This window comes from Triturus cristatus, chromosome 11 (genome assembly GCF_964204655.1).
Source record: "Triturus cristatus chromosome 11, aTriCri1.1, whole genome shotgun sequence".
NCBI lineage: Eukaryota > Metazoa > Chordata > Amphibia > Caudata > Salamandridae > Triturus > Triturus cristatus.
Genome location: NC_140594.1, coordinates 191,957,258 through 191,977,844, shown reverse-complemented (window position 1 = coordinate 191,977,844; position 20,587 = coordinate 191,957,258). Strand labels below are relative to the sequence as shown.

The window sequence follows — 20,587 nt, the reverse complement described above, 5'->3', positions numbered from 1 at the left end:
TTTATTCATAACCAATTCTTGCATGCTCTGTGTTCTCCATATCAAAGCTGACTTGACCTTTTGACTGACCTTTCAGATCATGCCAAACTGTTTAGCTGGAAGGACTTAAAGGAGCAGTATTGACGCCTGTGGGAGAGGCGAGCAGCGCTGCTCGAGATTTTTGCTTAGGTCTTCACACTATTGCACTATGAGATGATACCAATTGCTAGAGTGCACTATACATACCCCAGTAAGGTAACATGACATCCCAGAAGTGACCACGCAAATGTGGGAGGACTGTGTGGTCGGCCAGCCTTTGACACCCTTAAGACCCTAAGGCAGTAAGTAATACCCGGAGAGGTGTTTTTTTTTACATTGGTCCATGGCTGCCATTTGGCCATTTAGCATTCCGCAGTTTACCTCCCATGCTTTTCTGTCATGAGCAACTAAGCAACATTGGTGAGTTGTACTTTACGTGGTGCTGACACGCAGCTATAGAAACGAGCATTGATAAAGCTAGTAAATCTGGCGTTTGCTAGCCTGTGATGTTTTATTGATTTTCGGCAAATATATGCTATAGTCCTTAAAAGTGTAAATGTAATAAAAAGTACTAATGCTGCTGTGTAAAGGAGAGGGGTGCCAATAAAAGACTGCAGATTTGTTGTCTGTAATGTTTCATCTTGGTCTGTGGAGGGAGCTGTCATTGTAGTCCTTTTTCTATGTCTATGACAGCTGTCAAATAGTCCTACTTTTATGTCGATGGTTACTGCAAACCGTAGTCCTACTTCTATGTCTATGAGCTGTCCCCGTTTTTTGTTTTGAGAATCTGGTCACCCTATGTTACATGCCTGCCAAGTACCATGCATCACGTGGGATGCTAACGAAATTTGAAGATGTTTCCGCATCCCTACATATTTGGAATTAATCACGCATGTTTTGGAGACAGGACAGGTCTTGACTGGTAATTATCGGGCAAGTGTATCCCTAAGATTCAGCTGGTGCTTCAGGTTGTCACTGATCGTTACAGGGCAGGCTGGGTTCAGTATTTACAGGACAGGCTAGAGTCGGTATTTACAGGCATGCTGGGGGTCAGCATTTATAGTACAGGTGTAACCTATATCTGTGCTGCAGGTTGCCTCTGATTGATATAGGGCAGGTAGGGGTCGGTATTTATAGGACAGACTCAGGTCGGTATTTACAGGAAAGACTCAAAAATGAATCATTACTATTTCTGATTGTATTAGGAAACAAGCATTTGCAATGCAATAGGTCTCGCATTTGCAAGAGTTAGAGCTATTGACATTGTAAATGACAATGTCTTATCTATGTGTTTTGCTTTGGAGTGGATGTATGCTCGGAGTGGAATTATGTGGGTTGAATTGGAATTGTTAGTTGAGGAATTGTGTGGTGTGGCATGGATTTGTGTAGAGGAAATACAGGACATGGTGAACGGATAGGGATGAGAGCTGCAAAGAATAGATAGAAGGAAATTTGAGAGGGATAGGTAGTTTGTGCACGAAATAGCGAATGAAACCTAGATAAATGAGCAGAAAGAGTGTGTGATAAAGAGAGAAAGAAGGGGAGAGTAGGCCACAGATGCATAAAGAGTGTATGCAGAAGAGACCATTAGGAGCAGAGGAAAGCGTGGGTTTGAGGGACAAAAGTTTTCAAATGGCACAGGAAACAAACTGTACTTGAAACCTAAAGTGAACTAATATGATAGTGGCGGGAAGAGTGCATGAGAGAACAAGAGAGAGGTGTCAGAGGGATGAGAAGGAGGGGCACCCAGAGGTTGGGGGAGGCAAGAGGTGGACTTTAGCACAACGCAAGGTGGTACAGGAAGGTATCATGTGTGTGCAGGCAGAATAGAGAGGAGATAGGGAGTGTGATGGAGGGATGAGAGGGGTAGTGGAATTGCGAGATGAGAGGTGGCAGTCTTGTCCCCCCACACTCTTCTGCTGGGGACCTTTGGCAGAGTCTCCCCGATACACCTTCTTGTGGACCCTGGTACTCACCCAGCAGTCCAACACCATAGCAAGCTTCCTGGGGGCAGTCAGGTTACTACCAGTCAAGTGCTGGAGCAGGTCTGCAAAACATAGACTAGACAGGGGCTCCCATGCGATTAAATTGTAGAGCCCCTGAAAATCTGTCACATTACTGCCCTTCACCCAACCATCCAGTGACCTGCAAAAAAAATCCACACATTCCAACCAAGTGTTTTCATCAGTTTTCCTACTGGACCTAAACTGATCCCTGTACTTGTCAGGAGTGAGACCATACCTGGTGAGAAGGGCCTCCTTCATGTCAGCTTAGGTGAGACTCTGCCCCTTACCCAAAGCCACTAAAGAGTCCCTCCCCTCTTCTGGAAAAAGTGGCCACAATCCTGCTCACCAATTCTTTTCAGGGACCCAATTCATGTGCATCAATCCCTCATAACCCTGAAATCACCTTTGTATGTCATCCCCCTTCTTGAATTCCTTCCCTACATTCTTGGGGATGTGCACAATTCTATCTGCCTGCACTAAGGAATTGCTGCCACCATCCGTGCAGGGCCTAATTCTTAGGTCCAGCTCCTTAATACTACACTCATGCTCCAAGATCATCTTCCTTTCTTCCATGGCTATTATTTTGTCTTCCCTCTCATTCTCCAGCCAGAGTTTTTCTAGTTCAAACGTCCTTGCCTCCTGCCTGTGTTCCAGCTCCTCTAGGGACAAGACACTGCTGCCTGGCCTGGAGGGTTCCCCCCTGCCAAAAGCACATCCATCCTAGGAATAGGGTTCTCCACCTCCACACTGAGCTCTCCAGACTGCCCACTAGCATGTCTGGCTGCTACCCAGGCCCTCAGCACCTTTTGTAGTGCCTCTTTCCTGGTGAAGCCCATGATTTGGACTTTGAGGTTCTTGCAAATTAGCCTTCAACTCCTTCATGTTGTAGGTTTGCAACCTCTCCTCTTCAAAGGCCACTTCCAAGGATGCAATGGATGATGTTCTTGACTCAGGCATGATGCAATAGAAAGTTCAAGTTCTCAACAAATGGCCCGATCAAAAATAGGCCAAAAAGAACCAGTATGTGGTATGTAGTGGTCTGCGATATAGTAGTAGTGTACACCAATCACTGTAGGTCAAGTGCAAACGCAAATCCTTACCGCTGACTACCAATGTTAGAAATGGGGTTCTCCAGTTGGCAGTGGGTTGCACCTTTGTCCAAATAGGGCCCCTTCCTTCTAGTCAGGATAAGGGAGATACACTACTGAAATAACTCCTGCTCACCCCCTAGGTAGCTTGGCACAAGCAGTCAGGCTTATCTCAGAGGCAGTGTGTGAAGCATTTTCAAAAAACATACAGTAATGCAGTGAAAACACTACAAAAGAATGCCACACCAGTTTAAAAAAAATAACCAATATTTATCTGTGCAAACAAGACCAAAACGATAAAAAATCAACATACAGTAATAAAAAATATGCACTTTGCAAGAACGACTTTAAAATGCAGTTCCTTAAAGTCGGTAGCTCCGTCTGGCGCTACCGCGGTGCTGAAAACAACAGAATCCAACAGTTCCAGATGACCACATCTTTGCGGACTGGAATCAGTGTCAGCACACTCGTAAAGAGTACCATTGGTTCTGGTTCTGGCCGACCGTGTCTGTGCGAGCCGGTTGTGGCAACCATCGCAGTTGCGATATGAAGCATAGCAGTGCGGCGTGGGGTGTCCTCAAGTCGCGCTGCAGGCAGCGGCTCACTGACTGTCATTCAGCGGCATCAGTGAGACCAGGGCTGCGGTGTGGAGCGAGGCGGTGCTCATTGCGGTGCTGACAGATCATGGTACAAGCGGCAGTGCCGGGTGATGGGAGCTGGCGTCGGTCAGCCGAGACTGCAGTGTGGGACAGGGGCAGTGTATCGTGTGACTTACGCGCGGTGTCCCCAAACCACGGTGCAGTCACGGGTGTCGGGGTCAGCGAGCTGCGACGATGTTGTCGGTGAGACCAAGGTGGGAAGTGCAGCGGTGCCTTCTGTGGTGCCTTTAGGACATGGAGCCAGCAGCGGTGTTGGCTGCTTTCCACCTCTGTGGCAATTGAAACCCACTGTTCCAGAGGCGGTACCCAGAGTTAAGTGAAGTATTTGCTGTCCCTGCAACTTTGTGAACAGGAGGCAAGCTCTACTTCAAGCCCTTGGAGATACTCAGCGACAAGTGAAGAAAGTTCAGTCCAGTCCTTTTACTGCCCAAGGCAGAAGCAGCAACTGCAGGCCAACCCAACAAAGCAACAACATAGCAAAGGGGCAGTACTCCTCCTGGCAGTTCTTCCAGCTCTTCTTCTTGGCAGGTTCCTTGATTCCAGCGAGTTCCAAAGTTCTGGGCCACTATATTTATACTCAGTTTTTCTTTGTTCTCTCGGGCAGAGAGTGTCTGTGCTCAGTCCAAACCAGTTTGGTCCTCTCTGGGCAAGCTTCAAGGCAGAAGATGGAGACAGCATTGTCCAAGACAGACCAAGCCTCTTCAGGTTCACTAATCTAAATGCAGCCCAGGTCAATTCAGCCCAGCTCTGACTCATCCAGGAAAGGCAGGACAAACCTCGACCTCCCCAGTGGCTGTCTGATGAGAATGCACATCCCCAGCCCCTGTCACTCCAAAGCCAGACAGTCAAACCACAACCCAGCAGAGTCATGCAGGATGGCTAAGCAAGAAAATACCTACTTTCTAAAAGTGGTATTTCAAACACAGAACATAAAAATCATCTTTACTAAAAGAGGCATTTCAACATTCTGAGAACAGGCATACTAAACTCCATTCCTCTATCTTGTTCCAATGGGAAGATATACTCGTAAATGGTTTACAAAGTATTCACCGTTCTATCCTATGGTACAGATATCCCTTGAATAGTGGAAAAACGAATTACACTGTATTTCATTACCAGGACATGTCACACGCGAGTACACGTCCTACCTTTTAAATACACTGAACCCTGCCCATAGGGGTAGCTTGGGCCTAGATTAGGGGTAAATCACATGTAATAAAAGGGACGGTTAGGGCATGCAAATGGGTAGACTAGCCAAGTCGACATGGAAGTAATAATGGCGCACAGACACTGCAGTAGCAGGTCTGAGAACCCTTTGCAAGGCTGCTCTTCTGGGTGGCATAATCAGTGCTGCAGGCCCACTAGCAGCATTTGATTTACAGGCCCGGGCACTCTCAGTGCACTTTACTAGGGGCTTACCAGTAAATCAAATATGCCAATAAAGGAAACACCAATCCATAATGCAATTTACAATAGGAGCACTTGCACTTTAACACTGAACAGCAGTGAGAAAGTGAGCAGTGACACTAAACCAGCAAAAACAGAGTAAAAACCAGGAGGTCAGAAGGGAAAGAGACAGGGGAAACACGCCAAAAGATGCCAGGTCTAACACAGACGTTAAGGTATTGGCAAAGGTTTTGGCACACGCTTGAATAAAGTAATCACGGCTCTTATACATCAGTCACAGGTGAGCTTTGTCCCCGGACGCTCCTCAACCAACCACATGGACACTCTCCCCCAATTATTTAGCAGGTGAGGGGCCGAAAAGGCTTTCATCCGTGTTACATTTTTCTGACCATTGGAAGGATGGGCATAGGTCATGACTTTCACACTTGCCAGAGGCATGTAACATGCTCTTACTACATCTGTTGAGTGTGGAGTGTTTTCCTCCCCGTATTTTGACAACCACCACTGTACCAGACAGGGATGTCCCTTATTCTAGATGTTCCTACTGGCTCTGGAGCAGATTGCAATATGATCTAATGACAACATTAAGGACATTAAGATAACAGCGGGTGAAGTTAAGGCCTTTTACTACGCTGATGACATCTTCAAGACGTTATCACACCCCTCGGCCTGAGCAACCTCTTTTAAATCACAACTAGACTATTTCTCCCACTTTTCTGTGAGGCCCTAACCATAACGACCACCACCAAAAGTGCCTCTCTGAACAACCTCCCATTTGAGTGGCTACAGTCCTATTTGAAATATCTCAAGGTACATGTTAACCAGGGCCTGAGAGATATGATACTGGACAGTGTGCAGCCCATAGTGGATCATATGGACAGTAATTTTAGAAAGTGGCCTGCTCTGAATCTATCTGTTAGAAATGGCGTTTCTGGTTGGCTAGGGTATGCACCTAAGCCAGGCAGAATCTGCCCCTCTAGTCAGGACAAGTTAGTTGCATCCCAAAGATAACCAGTGCCCATCTCCGGTAGCTTGGCACAGAGAAGTCAGGCTTATCACCAGAGGCAATGAGTAAAGCGTTTGCACAACTCACTCACATCAGTAACGCAATGACTACACCAACAAAGGGACCCTGCACAGGCTTTATATAAAAATATATAGTATATTATGCATATAAACATAAACCAAACAACATGAATTAGGATTACTGTGCATATTATGCACTTCCTGACACAAAACCCATTATTCTGGCAATGCAAGAAAAAACATATAAACTGACATCAGGGAATGAAATGCAACAGTTAGGTAAAAAGGGCGAATTATCACACTAGAGCAAGAAAGCAAATCAGGCTATGAGAAGGCATCTGTATTACCAAACGTCACACCTGATAAGTACTGTACTTAAACTCTGGCCAATGTAAGGCAAAAATCACATAAATCATGTATATACTTTTTCACATTATACCATCACTTATATCGCATCTGCTATCCTGAACATAAAAGATACCAGAGAGTATTTTGGGCATAAAATGTGGCAGTTTAGTTAGGGTCAAACACATAAAAATGTCAGGGATCCCCACATGTACCTGACTACCAAAACTGTAGCCATGAACAGAACTGAACTAGCAAGTCCACTTGAACAACACCCTGCACTCCTATCAGCGGCGTTACGGTAATGTTCAACACTCAAGTCCTCAGGGCAGCCTTGTAGACTTGTGAAGGTAGCCAATTCAGGGGATTTTCCAACTTTCCCAGGAGATGTGGAGGGCAAGAGCAGAATGACCAGTCTCAACATGGTGGTATCCTTGAGGCTGGTCGCTGTCTGGGATATCGGGCCACCGGCATGGACCACACGAGATAGCTGAGCAGGGAACCAGGGTCCTCAGAATCAGCAGGCCTCACACACACACATACCGTACTTGCAGAATGGCAGCAGCATTGCTCTCACTCTTTGGTGGCTGCACCTACAGGAAGTGCCCAGCACGAGCGGCCATTTCCTGAGCACATCGCTTCACGATCATTCCTGGATAACCTGTGCTCACAGGAGAAATAGGTGCTCCTCACTCACTCAGGGGTATAAAGCGCCGTCCGTGTGCTAGCTCAGAGTGCTCCCTCTTGAAAGGGGGAAGCACTCAACACAAGCTGGCATAAAGGAACATAAAGTGCTCACTGCGCGCAAAGTTGCAACCATGAGAGGAAACCAAGGAGCAGAAAACAGCACTGCCATGTGATGGGCTTTATGGCAACTTATCCTGGTAACTGATCAGGGCTCAATGCACCCAAAGAGCAGCTGGCAGGAAAGAAGTCCTCTAGGCCACCCAGCAGATAGCAGGTAGCAGGGCAACAACAGAAGAGCAGTCCAGATGAGTCCTTTGTGCAGCACAGGCAGTCATTCTGAAATAGGTTCCGTCCCATTTCCAAAACTGCACTGAAAATATGAGGTCAGAGCCGCTGTACTTTTACTCAAAATGTCCTTGGTGTACAGGTGACTTCAAAATAAACCTTAGAAGTGACCAGCACTTCCTTTCAACCCCAGCCATGGCTCAAGACATAGTGGTGATAAATGAGCCCTTTATGTGAGGGCAGGACACAGCCTACACAAATGTAAGTGCATCCCACCTCCCTCTCTCCCAACCCAGGAAGACTATCAGTATGCAGATACCTCTCATCACACCCAGCCTTTCCTGTGTTGTGGCTGTCTGGAAGGAATGCACAAAGTGTAACTGTCGCTCTGCCCTAGATGTGCATTTGAGTCAGGCTGCAAAGCACAAGAGTTACAAGTACAGAGAAATGCTCACTTTCTAAAAGTGGCATTTCTAAATTAGTAATAAAACTTCACCTACACCAGTAAGCAAGATTTTTCTGATTTTTCACTACCACTCGAAAAATACCAAACATGGCAGCGCTACTCCTTTCAGATCAGGAACTACCACTTAATCATTTATAAGGGAATTCCCAATGCTAGTCTATGAAAGGAGTAGGCCTCACAGTAGTAAGAAACAAAAGAGTCTGTTTGTCACTACCAGGACATGTCACAAAATAAAATGCGCATGTCCTATGTTTTACTTGCACAGCATCCGGCCCTTAGGGCTAAGTAGGGCCAACATTAGGGGTGACATATATGTAGTAAAAGGGAGCTTTCTGGCTTGGCAAGTAGTTTTAAATCGCATAGCCCTTCTCGGCCAGAGCCTGCTTCCTTTCCCCGCTGTGGATTTTTGACTTCCATTTCAGAGACTAAGCCAGAAGGTAAAACTTCTGACTAGATCGAACCTAGTTTATGTATCTGACCTGTGCTCCATCGCATCAGCCTTAAATCTTGTGTAGGTCCCGGTCAAGCACAACCAAATTACCATGATTGACACTTATAGCTTTTTGGTGCTATTTTTATTTAAATCATAAAAAAATTGTATTACTGTTTTTTTTTTGTTTTGTTATCCTTTTGTTCATTTTTATTAGCTGCAATGGGATTTTTATTCTGTTGTGTTTTTGACTTTTTTGCTGTTTTGGTACTTTTAAATGCGTTAGACTTCTTTTTTTTAAAGTTAAGCCTACCTGCTCTGTGCCAAAGCTACCAGAGGTTGAGCTGAGGTTTAAATTACTGACACCTTTATCGGGCCTAACAAGAACAATGCCCTTAATACTTTAGGTGGACTGCCATCCACCCTAACTAATAATCAACTTTCCCAAAATAAGCATGACTGAGCTGCTTGAAATGGCCGATGATCATTGACACATAAAAGTCTATTTTGGAATTTAGTATTGCGTGTTTGTAGAGGAAAGCCAGATTGTTTTGCCTATGGCCTATTCAATGCTAGATATGGAGTGAATAGCCAGGACTTCTTTAAACTACATGTCAAGTAAAACTAGGCATTACAAGTGAATATTGTTTTTTAAAGAATTTGGGTTTCTTTAGTTTGTGGTTTTAGGTCGAAATGGAACAACTTCTAATACTTTAAAATATTCAAAAGTACCAAATGAATTTTCCCCACAAACATCAAGTTCCTGATTTGTATGGAGAAGGAATAATAAGTTTGTAATTCACAAACAAATGTAAACACAGACAAAGCCCATAATTTGTGATTTATGAGATGTGGTAGCCAAGTAGGCGGTCAAACTGTCACCATTTTTTTTATATAACAAAGCCTATAAAGAAGGAAGCATTGTTTCATGTCTACAGGGAGTGTGGTAATTTCAGAGCAAAACGTCTGCCATAATAATTGCTGGAAATGTAAACAAAAGGAATAGAGAGTATTTAATAAGCTGTTAGGGCAGTAGAGAAAGATCAAACATTTTTTAATGAAAGTGTTGTATGGAGGGGTGAATACAAAAGGAAAATACAAATTGCAGCCAAAATAAAAAAAAAGACAATTTTACTCACCAATATAATCATTAGATTTTCCAATATCGTAATCCCAGACTGAGATGTCTAGTTGCTTCTTTGCAAGATCATTATGTTTTATTTCATAGAAAAACTCCTGAAAAAAAAGTCAGAGAAAACATCACTCATACTATAATCCCACTGTAGAAAATATATAAACTGACCCATTTCACTGAATTGGGTAAAGACAAAATATGCATTAACTAGGGAATGAATAAATAAAATATATCGTTAGATTTGTAATATACTAGTAATCAATGAAAATACTCACATTATCTTATTTGAACAACATGCACGAGTAATAAAAAAATACATTTGTGTTAAAGTTCCAGGCTATGAATATCTTGGAAAGTGTTATTAAAGTAGATGCCCATAGTATCTGTACCAATGGTGGGTGAAGTGCCACACTGGTCCACCCTTGTGAAGGGTCTTGAAACCCTCAGTGTGCAAAGATGCACTTACCTTCAGCACAGACCCAGCCACCAGTCATGTGTACAGGGCCTAAACCTGTGCATCTCCGGCAGTATTCTGGAATGCGGTCAGGCCCACATAGTGGAATTTCATCTGTGCATATCATATACCACTTCCACAAGGGGGCACTATATTTTTACCACCTCACTGTTTGCAGACTTTTGTGACATTTCCAAGGGTCTGAGTTTGCCCACGTGCATGTGATTTATTAACAACCTGCTTATAGGTAAGGGGATTACCTTGTATGCAGGGGGATATGGTTATGCAAATGAGGCAATGTCATCCACTACAATAAGGGGTGCACATCAAATGTTGCAGAAGAGGCTTTGTGGTCCCCATACTGGCACAAATCTACATCCCTGTATTGAAGGTTGCTCTGTGGACTCTGGATGGGGCACTGATTTTATTTGTATATATTCTTTTTATTAACAATGAAAGAATTTCCTACATTAAAACAGAAAGAGAAAAACAATGGGGAGGGTTACAATCTAGTGAGATATTAATATCAGACATTTACTAAAAGGTCTTCTGCTTGTTGCACATATATCGTCCAGTTTCTGTGACTGAATCACAAGAGTAACATGTTATTTAACATTTTGCTTGCAAGTGTATTCATGAATCCAGTTGATACATATCAACGAGAACGAGAAGAAAGAATAAGAACCCCCCACATGAAGAGGGGGAGGATGAGGAGGGGTCTAGCATAGTAGGCATGCTAGTGAGTAGGTGGTGGTCTGTCTACAGGGGGTATCTGACTAGCAGTAGGAAGACCGTCTTCCAGTATGGAGGCATAGTCTTTAAAAAGTTGCAACGACCTAAGTTTGGGTGGATTGAAGCAAGTGTACTCCAATTTAAAAAAAATGGTTTAACAATGGCTGTCATATGGTTGTGAGTCTATTTGCCGTGGGAGTGATGCCGGCCGTGAGGAGTTCCATGGCCATTGTATGCCAAAGACGGGTGGACCATAAGGCAATGGGGGGAATGTCAGTTTTTTTCCAATATAATGCTATAGTATGTTTGGCCGCACTGAGCATGTGTTGTATTATACGCCAGTCAGCTTGGATCATGGCGAGAAGAGTCGTGGGCTTGAGCCCCAAAACGATGACCACTGCTGGATCTTCGGGTATGGGAAATCCAACAGCATCCTTTATGTGGCTAAGGATTTCCTTCCAATAGTTGGTTAGTAGAGGGCAGTGCCACCATATGTGCAGGAAATCCCCAATTGCACTGTTACATCTCCAACAGTTGGGCATGGTGTTGGGGAACATTTTATGTAGTTGCTGGGGAGTATACTACCATTGTGTCCTGACTTTGTATGCCGTCTCTCGCTGAGCTATGCTTCTATAAGTGGTAGGTATATCCCACCATAGTTGTTCCCACTGTTTCGAAGATAATTCCGTCTCGCTATGCAATTGCCAGCATGTTTGATTGTTATGGGAGTTGCTCAGGGCAAAGTGCCGTAAAACATAGTAGGTCTGGGAAATTAGGCCCCTGGATCCATCATAGGACCGGGCTAGTGATTCGAATGGAGTAAGCGGTCGGGTCGCCCCCTGAGTGTTAGGGTGTGCATGCAAACAGTGCCGTATTTGGAGATATTGCAGTTGGGCATGTTCCGGGATACGAAATTCCTTTTTGCATTGTTGGTAAGATTTGAATTGGTCGCCCTAAAAGAGGTCTCGAATTACACAGCAGTCCCCATCTGACCATGCCTGGAAGGAGTGTGGTTGTAACGCTGGTGGGAAGCTTGGATTGCGTACCAGGGGAGTGTTAGGGGAGGAGAAGGAAGTTAGACCCTTAGAGATCGAAATTTTGTCCCAGATTTCTACCGCTGTTTTTGTGGGAGTAGCTATGTATGCGCTGCGGTCTGGAGCTTCGCAGGAGCCATGGTAAATCCCATATGGGTCTGCAAGCGACTACCCTGTCCATATGGAACCAGTGCTTTTCACTCTTGCGGACCGTCTATTCAGAAATATACCGTAGGTGTGCCGACCAATAGTATTCTAAGATGTTGGGGCAAGCTAGTCCCCCTCTATCACAAGAGCAGCATGAAAAGTTTGTTTGATAAGCGTGGTTGCTTGCCCCCCCAAATAAAGCTTGTTATTTCCCGTTGTAGATTTAATATGTGTGATTGCGGTACAGGTGTAGGCAATGTTTGGAATAAATATAACATTTTTGGTAGCACTGTAATTTTGATCGTATTTAACCTACCTAGCCATGATATCGGCAGGGACCTCCATACCCGTAAGACTTCGCGGATTGCTCTTCTATAATTCTGGCAGTTAGCCTGAGTCCATGTGTTTACCATGGGGTTAGATTGAGTCCGAGATATCAGATTGAGTGAGTGGCCCATTAGAAGGGTGTAAGAGATTGAAGCTCTAGCAGCTCCGCCGCAGGAATAGTGAGGTTCAGTGCCCAGGACTAAGCGGAATTTATCTTGAGGCCTGAAGCTTCCTCAAATTGCTGCAGAAGTTTGAGGAGGGCTGGAAGTGCAGTAATTGGCTTTGATAAGGTAAGCAATAGGTCGTCAGCGAACAATGCTATTTTATGTTCCATTCCTCCAAAGGGGATAACACTAATGCCGCCAGCTTGTCGTACTGCCATGGCTAGTGGTTCCACCACAAGGGCAAAGAGCAAGAGTAAGGGGGAGAGAGGGCAGCCCTGCCTAGTGCCCCTATGTATGTGTATCAGACTTGTGAGCTGCCCATTGACTGTAACCTGAGCTTAAGGGGAGACATAAGGTATCATTATCTTAAGAGATCATGATGAGGCCCAACCTGATTTTTTGTAAAACAGCTCTTAAAAAGCTCAATTCCACCCGGTCAAAGGCCTTTTCCGCATCTAATGATAGTAGACAGACCGGGATGTTCCAGTGGTGTGCCTTCTCTACTAGGTGCCCTATTCGCCTAATGTTATCTGTGCCCTGGCGGTGTGGAATAAACCCCACCTGATCCAGGTCGATAAGCCCCAGCAAGTGTCTCTCTATACGGTTGGCTAGGATCTTGTGTATATTTTAAGGTCTGTGTTAAGGAGCACAATGGGGCGGTAGGAGGAGCATTGGATTTGGTCTTTGCTGGGTTTGGGGATAAGTGTGATCGCTGCCATATTTATTGGAGGTGTTGGGCCCGTTGTTTCTGTGAATGAGTTAAAAAGGTGCAGCATCAGGTCTTGGAGTTGTGGTAAAAATATGCGGTAGAAGTGTACTGGTAGTGCATCTGGACCCGGTGTTTTGCCTCTCGGTAGTCCTTTTAGAGCCAGTTTAATTCTTCTAGTGTAATTGGATCGTCAAGGAGTTGCGAGTGTTGTGTACTTAAAAGGGTCCCTGAGCAGTTGTCCAAAACTGTCTGTATCTGTGTTGGTTGGGGGGTGTCTTGGGTGTAAAGGTCTGTGTAGTATGTTTGAAAGGCTGTCAATTTCTCTTTTGCTGCTGTGGCCCAAGTGTTATTTGCAGTTTTGATTTTGGAAATGTGCACCGTTGCTGTCTTTTGTCTCAATCGGCACGCTAAAGTTGGTCCCACTTTATCCCCTCCATCACAGTGTTTTTGTTTGAAAGTCAGCAGCGCTTGTTCCGCTTTAATGGTATTAAGTACCATTAATCGTCCCCGGAGTATGGCCAGACGTTGTTTGTGGATAAGGGGTTTCCTCATCGACCCTCTCTAGAGATTTTATGTTGCTAGTAAGTTTATTTTCTACCAATCGAGCTTCTCGGGAACGCGCTATCGCGATCGATGTAATTACTCCCCTAATGGTCGCTTTGAAGGCGTCCCACACTATTGGGTAGGGTGTTTTGGGTAAGTCGTTGGTTTTGAAGTATGCTAGTATAGCCTTTTTGATTTCCGCTAGATCTACTAGGTCCCGCAAGATATATGGAGGGAGACGCCAGCTAGGGGTAGGCTGTGTGGAGTGAGTGTGGTTGCGCAGCACCAATTCTCCATGGGCATGGTCTGAGATGGAGATATCTGACATGGAGACAGTCATTACATCTCGCACTAAGGAGTGAGAGACGAATATATGATCTATCCGGGAGCAAGAACGGTGTACGTGTGAGTAGTAAGAGTAGCCGTGCACGTCAGGAGAGTGGTATTGCCATGTGTCGATCAGGCCTAAGTCATCGAACATGCGCTTTAGCGCTGCCAACATGGCCCCAGTTCCCTGGTATGAACTAATGCTACGGTCATGTTCCGAGCTCCAAACCAGATCCAAGTCCCCCCCCCCTAAAATAAGCGGGTGGTCTGTGTGCTGTATCTGCTCTTTCAGCAGGCTTCTGAGGAAGAGTTCCTGCATCTGGTTGGGTGCATACACATTGAAAAGGGTGAGCGTTTGCATCCCCAATTGGACTTCTAGCTTTATAAAACTGCCCTCTCCACCCTTTTCCACCCGGGCTGCGCCCTTGTTGATTCCACCCTTGCACAAAATTGCCACGCCAGCCGTTTTCGTTAGCGAGGATGCCCAGCATTGTGTAGGGTATTTTGGGAGGGCCAAGCAATGGGTGTCTGCTCTGAGGAGGTGTGTCTCTTGCAGAAATATTATATCAGAGTCTTGATGCAATAGATAGCGCCAAATTTGTCGACGTTTTGTGAGGGCATTGATTCCCTTCATGTTTAGGGAAAGGATCTTCGGATGGGGGTCAGAGGTCATTATCAGTGTGTATTACAGTGTTGTGCATAGCAGCATTATGTTGGAAAGAGTATTCAATAGACCTAGCATATGACTCGGCCCTGTCAAGGTAGCTCCTAGGGTGTTGGTCGAGGAGAGTCTCTTCCGTACCCAAGGATTTGTATGGGAGTGTGACCCTGTAGCTCAGCTGGCGAGGTGCAAGACTCTGACTACTCAGAGTGCAACATCTCTTTGGCCCTCCAATGTGTAAAGGGAAAAAAGAAGGGAGACTAAAGATAATAGAAAAAAAGAGGAAAAAACAACAACAATTAGGGGCCAACCAGGCCAACAAAGTCTATTTCAGTCTCGGGAGGGGTCGAGCGCAATTGCTCATGCCATTCCAGAGGTGTCACTCTCTCTGGAATAGGATTCTAGGAGGGCGGGTCCTGCGGGTCTGGTTCAATTTCTGTCCGGGGGTTCTTCCGTCCAGCCGCCAGGCAAGTGCCGGGTCGGGGGGTCATCCAGCCAGAGCACAAAGAGATATATGCAGAGGGGCATCTACACGGGGGGCCAAAGTTGGCCAGTTCCTTTTCAATCCCATTCAGCATCACCATCATTCAGTTACTTCTTCTGCTGGTGTCGCCCCATCGTCCATGGAGTGGAGGTGCTTTATATTGTCTTGCTTGGCAATAGTCGAGGCTCGGCCCTCACCCCTGGTTCCCCGATGCTGTCTGAGGACTTCAGTCCATTCGGGAAGCCCGGGCTGCCTGTCTGATTGCTGGGAAGTGGGCACATCTGAAGTCTCAGGAGATCCTGGAATTTGCAAAAGTTGTTTGGCTTCCTGGAGGGAGCGCAGTGCCCGCAGTTTGTTTTCCCCAAGTGAAAATTAGGGCAAAAGGGTGACCCCATTGGTATCTGATGCCAAGTTCTCGAACTTATCCGTAAATGGTTTAAAGTCTCTATGCCTATTGAGTGTCACTGGGGAAAGGTCCTGAAAAAGTTGAATGGTGTAGTTGTTGTATGTCAATTCAGTTTTGCTCCAAGAGGCCTGCAGTATAGCTTCCATCTCTGTAAAAAAATGAACTCTAGTTAAGATCTCTGGGACCAGTTCAGGGTGACCCGGAGGGGCCGGGATCCTGTGGGCTCTATCTAAAGCTTGCGGGGAGGCGTCTATTGTCTCGCCTGATGTCTTGCAGCAGCTCGGCGACAAAGGTCATAATGTCTGATCCCTCCGCTCCCTTGGGAACACCTCTAATTCGTACGTTGTTTCGCCAGCTTCTATTTTGCAAATCTTCTTGCTTCATCTGAAGCTCGATATGTTGTTCCTCAAGGGCTGACAGGCGAATCATTCCCCTATCTCTCTTATATCCTTCTTCATCTCCTTGAGGCATGTCTACAGGATATGACTCCTTCCGCTGTAGCTTCATAGGAAGGGTCCCCCACCCAGAGGCCCAGCAATAGTGTTGGGAGGACTGCATCCACAAAGTCGCAGCAACTCGATTTTGGATGGGAAGGGGTGCGCACCATGCCTCTGCATGTCTCAAGCAGCCTGACACTTGCTAGGGTGGCTGTATAAAGGTCTATTAAAGTTTTCTGCAAAGGAAGTTCAGTGCCTTACAACAGGAGGGGCTCCAAGTGTCTGTGTCGCTTTGCCCCTTGTGCCAGCCGCTACTGCACCCCAGGTAATGCTTTCTGCATACTCAGTACTAGGACCCCCGGATCCCTCCCCCATTGAGCTTGAGTCGGTTGTGCGGCCCGTGAGGAATGTCTGTACACCCCGGGTATGCTGTAGGAAGCGCCAGAAATAACGGTTTCAGCCACTTCACCTCTGCTCCTCGGAATGCTGCCAAGATTGGAGGAGATCCACCTGTGAACAAGCCGGCCTCCACAGGTCGCAAGTTGTTCGGGCGTGGAGCGGAGCCGCAGCACTGGAGACAGGAAGAGGGGACGAGGGCGAAGGATGATCCCTATGCCACAACAGGTCTCTGCCAGCTCTAGCACAATGCAGGCCGGTACCTTCAGTACCGCATTGGTGTTCCGTCCGGCCTACTCCACGCCCAAGATGGCGGCCTGCGAGTGCTCTGTAAACAAGCCGGCCTCCACAGGCCCCACGTTTTTAGGATGGGAAGTGGAACCCCTACACTGGAGACGGAGAGAGAAGGCAAGGGACGCTTCCTGTCCCACAGCAGATTTCCGCCGACTCTGTCACCATGTAGGATGATGCCCGCAGCGCCGCATCGGCGGATCGCCAGGTCGCAGTTCCAGTGGCGATCCGTCCTACCTCTTCCACGCCCAAGATGGCAGCCCGCGAATACTCTTGAAGCGGTCACCAAAGAACCAGGCCCGTCCGCGCTCTCCCGTCTATGGGATCGTTTGGTGCAGCGCAGATTCTGCAATCCCAGATTCTCCGGGCCGTCCACCGGCCACTAGTCGCCAGGATCTTCTCCGGCAGTCTGTGTGAGCCCAAGATTGGAGGCCGCGGGCTGAGCCGCAGGTGAGATCGGGCTCTAACGGTTGTGGGAGGTGGTAGCACTATGTCACATATACCGCTAGCTCCGCGTCATCTCCGGCTGCAAATGGGACTGTCTGGATTGCCCCCCTACACCACGGTGCCAATTAAATTGCTTTGAGAGGTGGTGGTGGCACGGAGCTCCCCGGGCACACGTCTTACTCCATGCGCCGCTAGACCACGCCCCGGCACTGATTTTATTATCGGAACCTGGTATGTCACAGTACTTCTGCATGCCTCTTTCATTATAAATCCAATGCTACTGTTCTTGTGTGTCTACGTTAACTGCATAGTGCTCTATAAGACTGATGTGTACATCACATAGGGCATCAAGCACTGCATTAAGGATTGCCATAACAATTTGAGTTGTAATGACCTGACAAGTGAAACAATATTCTTACTCCACCGATACATTACCATTTTTAGGCTGAAGCAGAATTATACATTTCAAGATTTTACCATATCTCACCCCAGCCCACCAAAATCTAGGCACAGTTCCACTTGCAAAAAGCATATGGAATTCATGCCTGGTAAATGGCTCAGTAATGGGGAAAGCATACAGAGACATGTAATTAAACCTTCTGCGTGTTCTTCTCCAGTATCAGGTCATTACGTCAGAATTGCACAGTAATGGTGGGGTAATACCACAATGCACCAATAATTCTGAATGCACGGTTATTGCCCGAAGTTAAAGTGCAACTCTAGATGGACTCCTGAGGGCGGTAAAGCTAAAGGCTCTGAATTTCTGTTACAAGTCGAGAAGTGAATCTGATGAATGTATATTAAATAAATGAGTGCTTTAATCCTGAAATCTGATGACATGGGTAGAAGTCTCAAAGGAAATTCCACTGATTGCTCTACTCAATGTTATTATTCTCTATGACTGTCAAACCTAACTCTGCTTTGCATAAATGACTTTCTCAAGAAGACTTTCAATACCAAACTATTTCCCAGACCATTGAAACTGTTCATAGCCTTCTGGCTAGGGAAGCTTGAACTCAGTGGCAGCTGGTATCCGGGACGAGTGGCGGGGCAGGGGACAGTGAGAAAAAAAAGAAAAGAAAACCACTTACCTTGCGCTCGCCGCATCACCCACTTGGTGCTTCTTCTGCTGCACTGAACAGGCTCCGAGCCCCCCCTGCGGCCAATCCTGACACTTACGAATATTGTTGTTATGCAAATATTCTTCAGCCAGGATAGCTTGATTCCAGTGGCATGGAGAGCACGGAACCCACGTCTGGGCATACCTTTCCCACTCAGGGTGACAAATGCAGAAAAAACAGTTGATGGACAGAATGCAGAACAATGTCATACATTCACCCCAGTAGTTATAATGGCCTCAAATGTCTCGGCTGAGTGGTCAGTTGAAGATGCAGGGCTCTGATGCGTATATTAATCATTCCGAACCATGGAGATGAAAATGGCGAGCGTATGTTGGCGTACAAGGCTTCAAAAAGCAATTACTGAGAATCCAATAGAGATTAATGTATCAATATCGAATATCAAAGAGGCCAGCGGCATTGATTAGCCAACGACACTGGTTTGCTGGATGTACTGCTTTATCAAAATCCAAGGAGTAAAGAGAAAGGAAAAGGATGGAAGAAGTATTCAGGAGCTAATATAATAGCTACAGTGCAATCTTTTGATTTTTTCCAGTATTGTTTTTGTACATCCCATTTCTTTTCTACTTTTTTTTTAAACTTTATTTTTTTGGTATATTATACTGAGCCCACGACTTCTGCTCTATATTATCTCCAATAAACTGTGTATGATAAGTTAAGATTTTTAAGAAGTTGTGGTCTTGGGAGGAGATGTGGTTTGATTATTTTCCGAGCTATGGCACGAACTCCAGCAATACTACAAAAATGTATACATGTATATCGTATATAAGTGAAAAAGGAACTCTATCAGCTGTTGCATATTCTATACTAATCAAATCTGAGTTTCTACAATCCAGCTTCAACAAAACCCTCACGTACAAATAATAGTGTATTCTATATATCACCCCATGCATGAGAATTTCCTACTCCAACGAAATAAATTCACCGTAGAGCGCTCCACTACCCTTAAACTAGAATGCTGCCATATCAAACAATACTCTATGAACTATCACATCAAATTTTGGCTCAGAAATAAAAGCTTTCGTACACCATCAAAAACAGAATATGGGAGCGAGAGAACGAGAGCGAGAGCAAAAGAACGAGAGCGAAAGAACGAGAGAGAGAAAGAAAGCACGAGAGAGAGAGAAGAAGAACGAGAGAGAGAAAGAAAGCACGAGAGAGAGAGAAAGGAAGAACGAGAGAGAGAAAGGAAGAAAGGAAGGGAGGAAGGAAGGAAGGAAGGAAGGAAGGAGGGAAGGAGGGAAGGAGGGAAGGAGGGAAGGAAGGAAGGAAGGAAGGAAGGAAGGAAGGAAGGAAGGAAGGAAGGAAGGAAGGAAGGAAGGAAGGAAGGAAGGAAGGAAGGAAGGAAGGAAGGAAGGAAGGAAGGAAGGAAGGAAGGAAGGAAGGAAGGAAGGAAGGAAGGATGGATCGATCGATCCAAGGTTTTAAATCTGCAAGCAGTAAGCTTTCCTTGATGCTGGAAATTGAGCAATCTCTGCTCTCACAAGAATGGGTGCAGATGATAGTACTTGCCAATTTTCTTTGCAACCTCAGCGGAAGGCTTATTAAAATATTATTATAACATAGTTCTGCTCTTCCTCCGGCCACTAACGGACCACATTGATCTGTAAATCATGAAATATCGCTGCAGTTCTTAACATGGAGTTTGCGGTCAACTTGGGTTGCATGAAGCATACTTAGAGGGCCTTCAACTGATTAGAAAATAAATAATATTACCTATAATAACTAATTGGGTATATATTCATAAAAAATGCAAAATGCAAATTTTAAAATGTTAAAACACTCAGAAAATGGATGCTAAAAATTAAGTTGGTATCTGTAACTTGATTCGTGAGAGCAGTGCATTCATAAGCAAGCAGAATCTAGTGTGGATGATTTGTGGCCTCAACTGAAACTGTTATGTGCTGAGAAAGAGAGCGTGCATGAGGAGCAAAAAAGACAAGGTGATGTACGAGAGTCTAGCATATCGCTTCGGCTTTGAGAAAGAAAGCCAAATTTAGAAAAGCTGCAACCTTATTAAAAATGTAATTTATATTTTTGTACCTTTTTTTGAGCTGTGAATTAAATGACAAATTTAAAAAATGTGTGTATGTTCAACGTATACCTGTTTTTATAATTTTGTGTATTGCTTAGGGGTTCATATAGTAGAAATTGTCTTTGTGTGGGTCCCCGGCTTCCACTAGTGACGACTTGAGGGTCCCAGAAGCCAAACGGTTAAGAACCACTGACATATGACGTGTAATGATGCTGACATATGACGTACAATGATGCTGACACGTGACGTGTTATGATGCATCTCATTGGAGTTGCTTATTCTGACCGTCACCTGTGATGTTG

General features: G+C 45.5%; 1 protein-coding gene across 1 annotated transcript in view; it reads right to left on the bottom strand.

Annotated features, from left to right (window-relative positions):
- Positions 1–20,587, bottom strand: part of RPH3A (rabphilin 3A) — an 889,811-nt gene that overhangs the window by 21,319 nt on the left and 847,905 nt on the right. Inside the window, exon 19 of the mRNA XM_085633027.1 lies at positions 9,557–9,653. Within this exon, the coding sequence (XP_085489153.1) occupies positions 9,557–9,653 (97 nt within the window). The remainder of the gene's footprint in view (positions 1–9,556; positions 9,654–20,587) is intronic.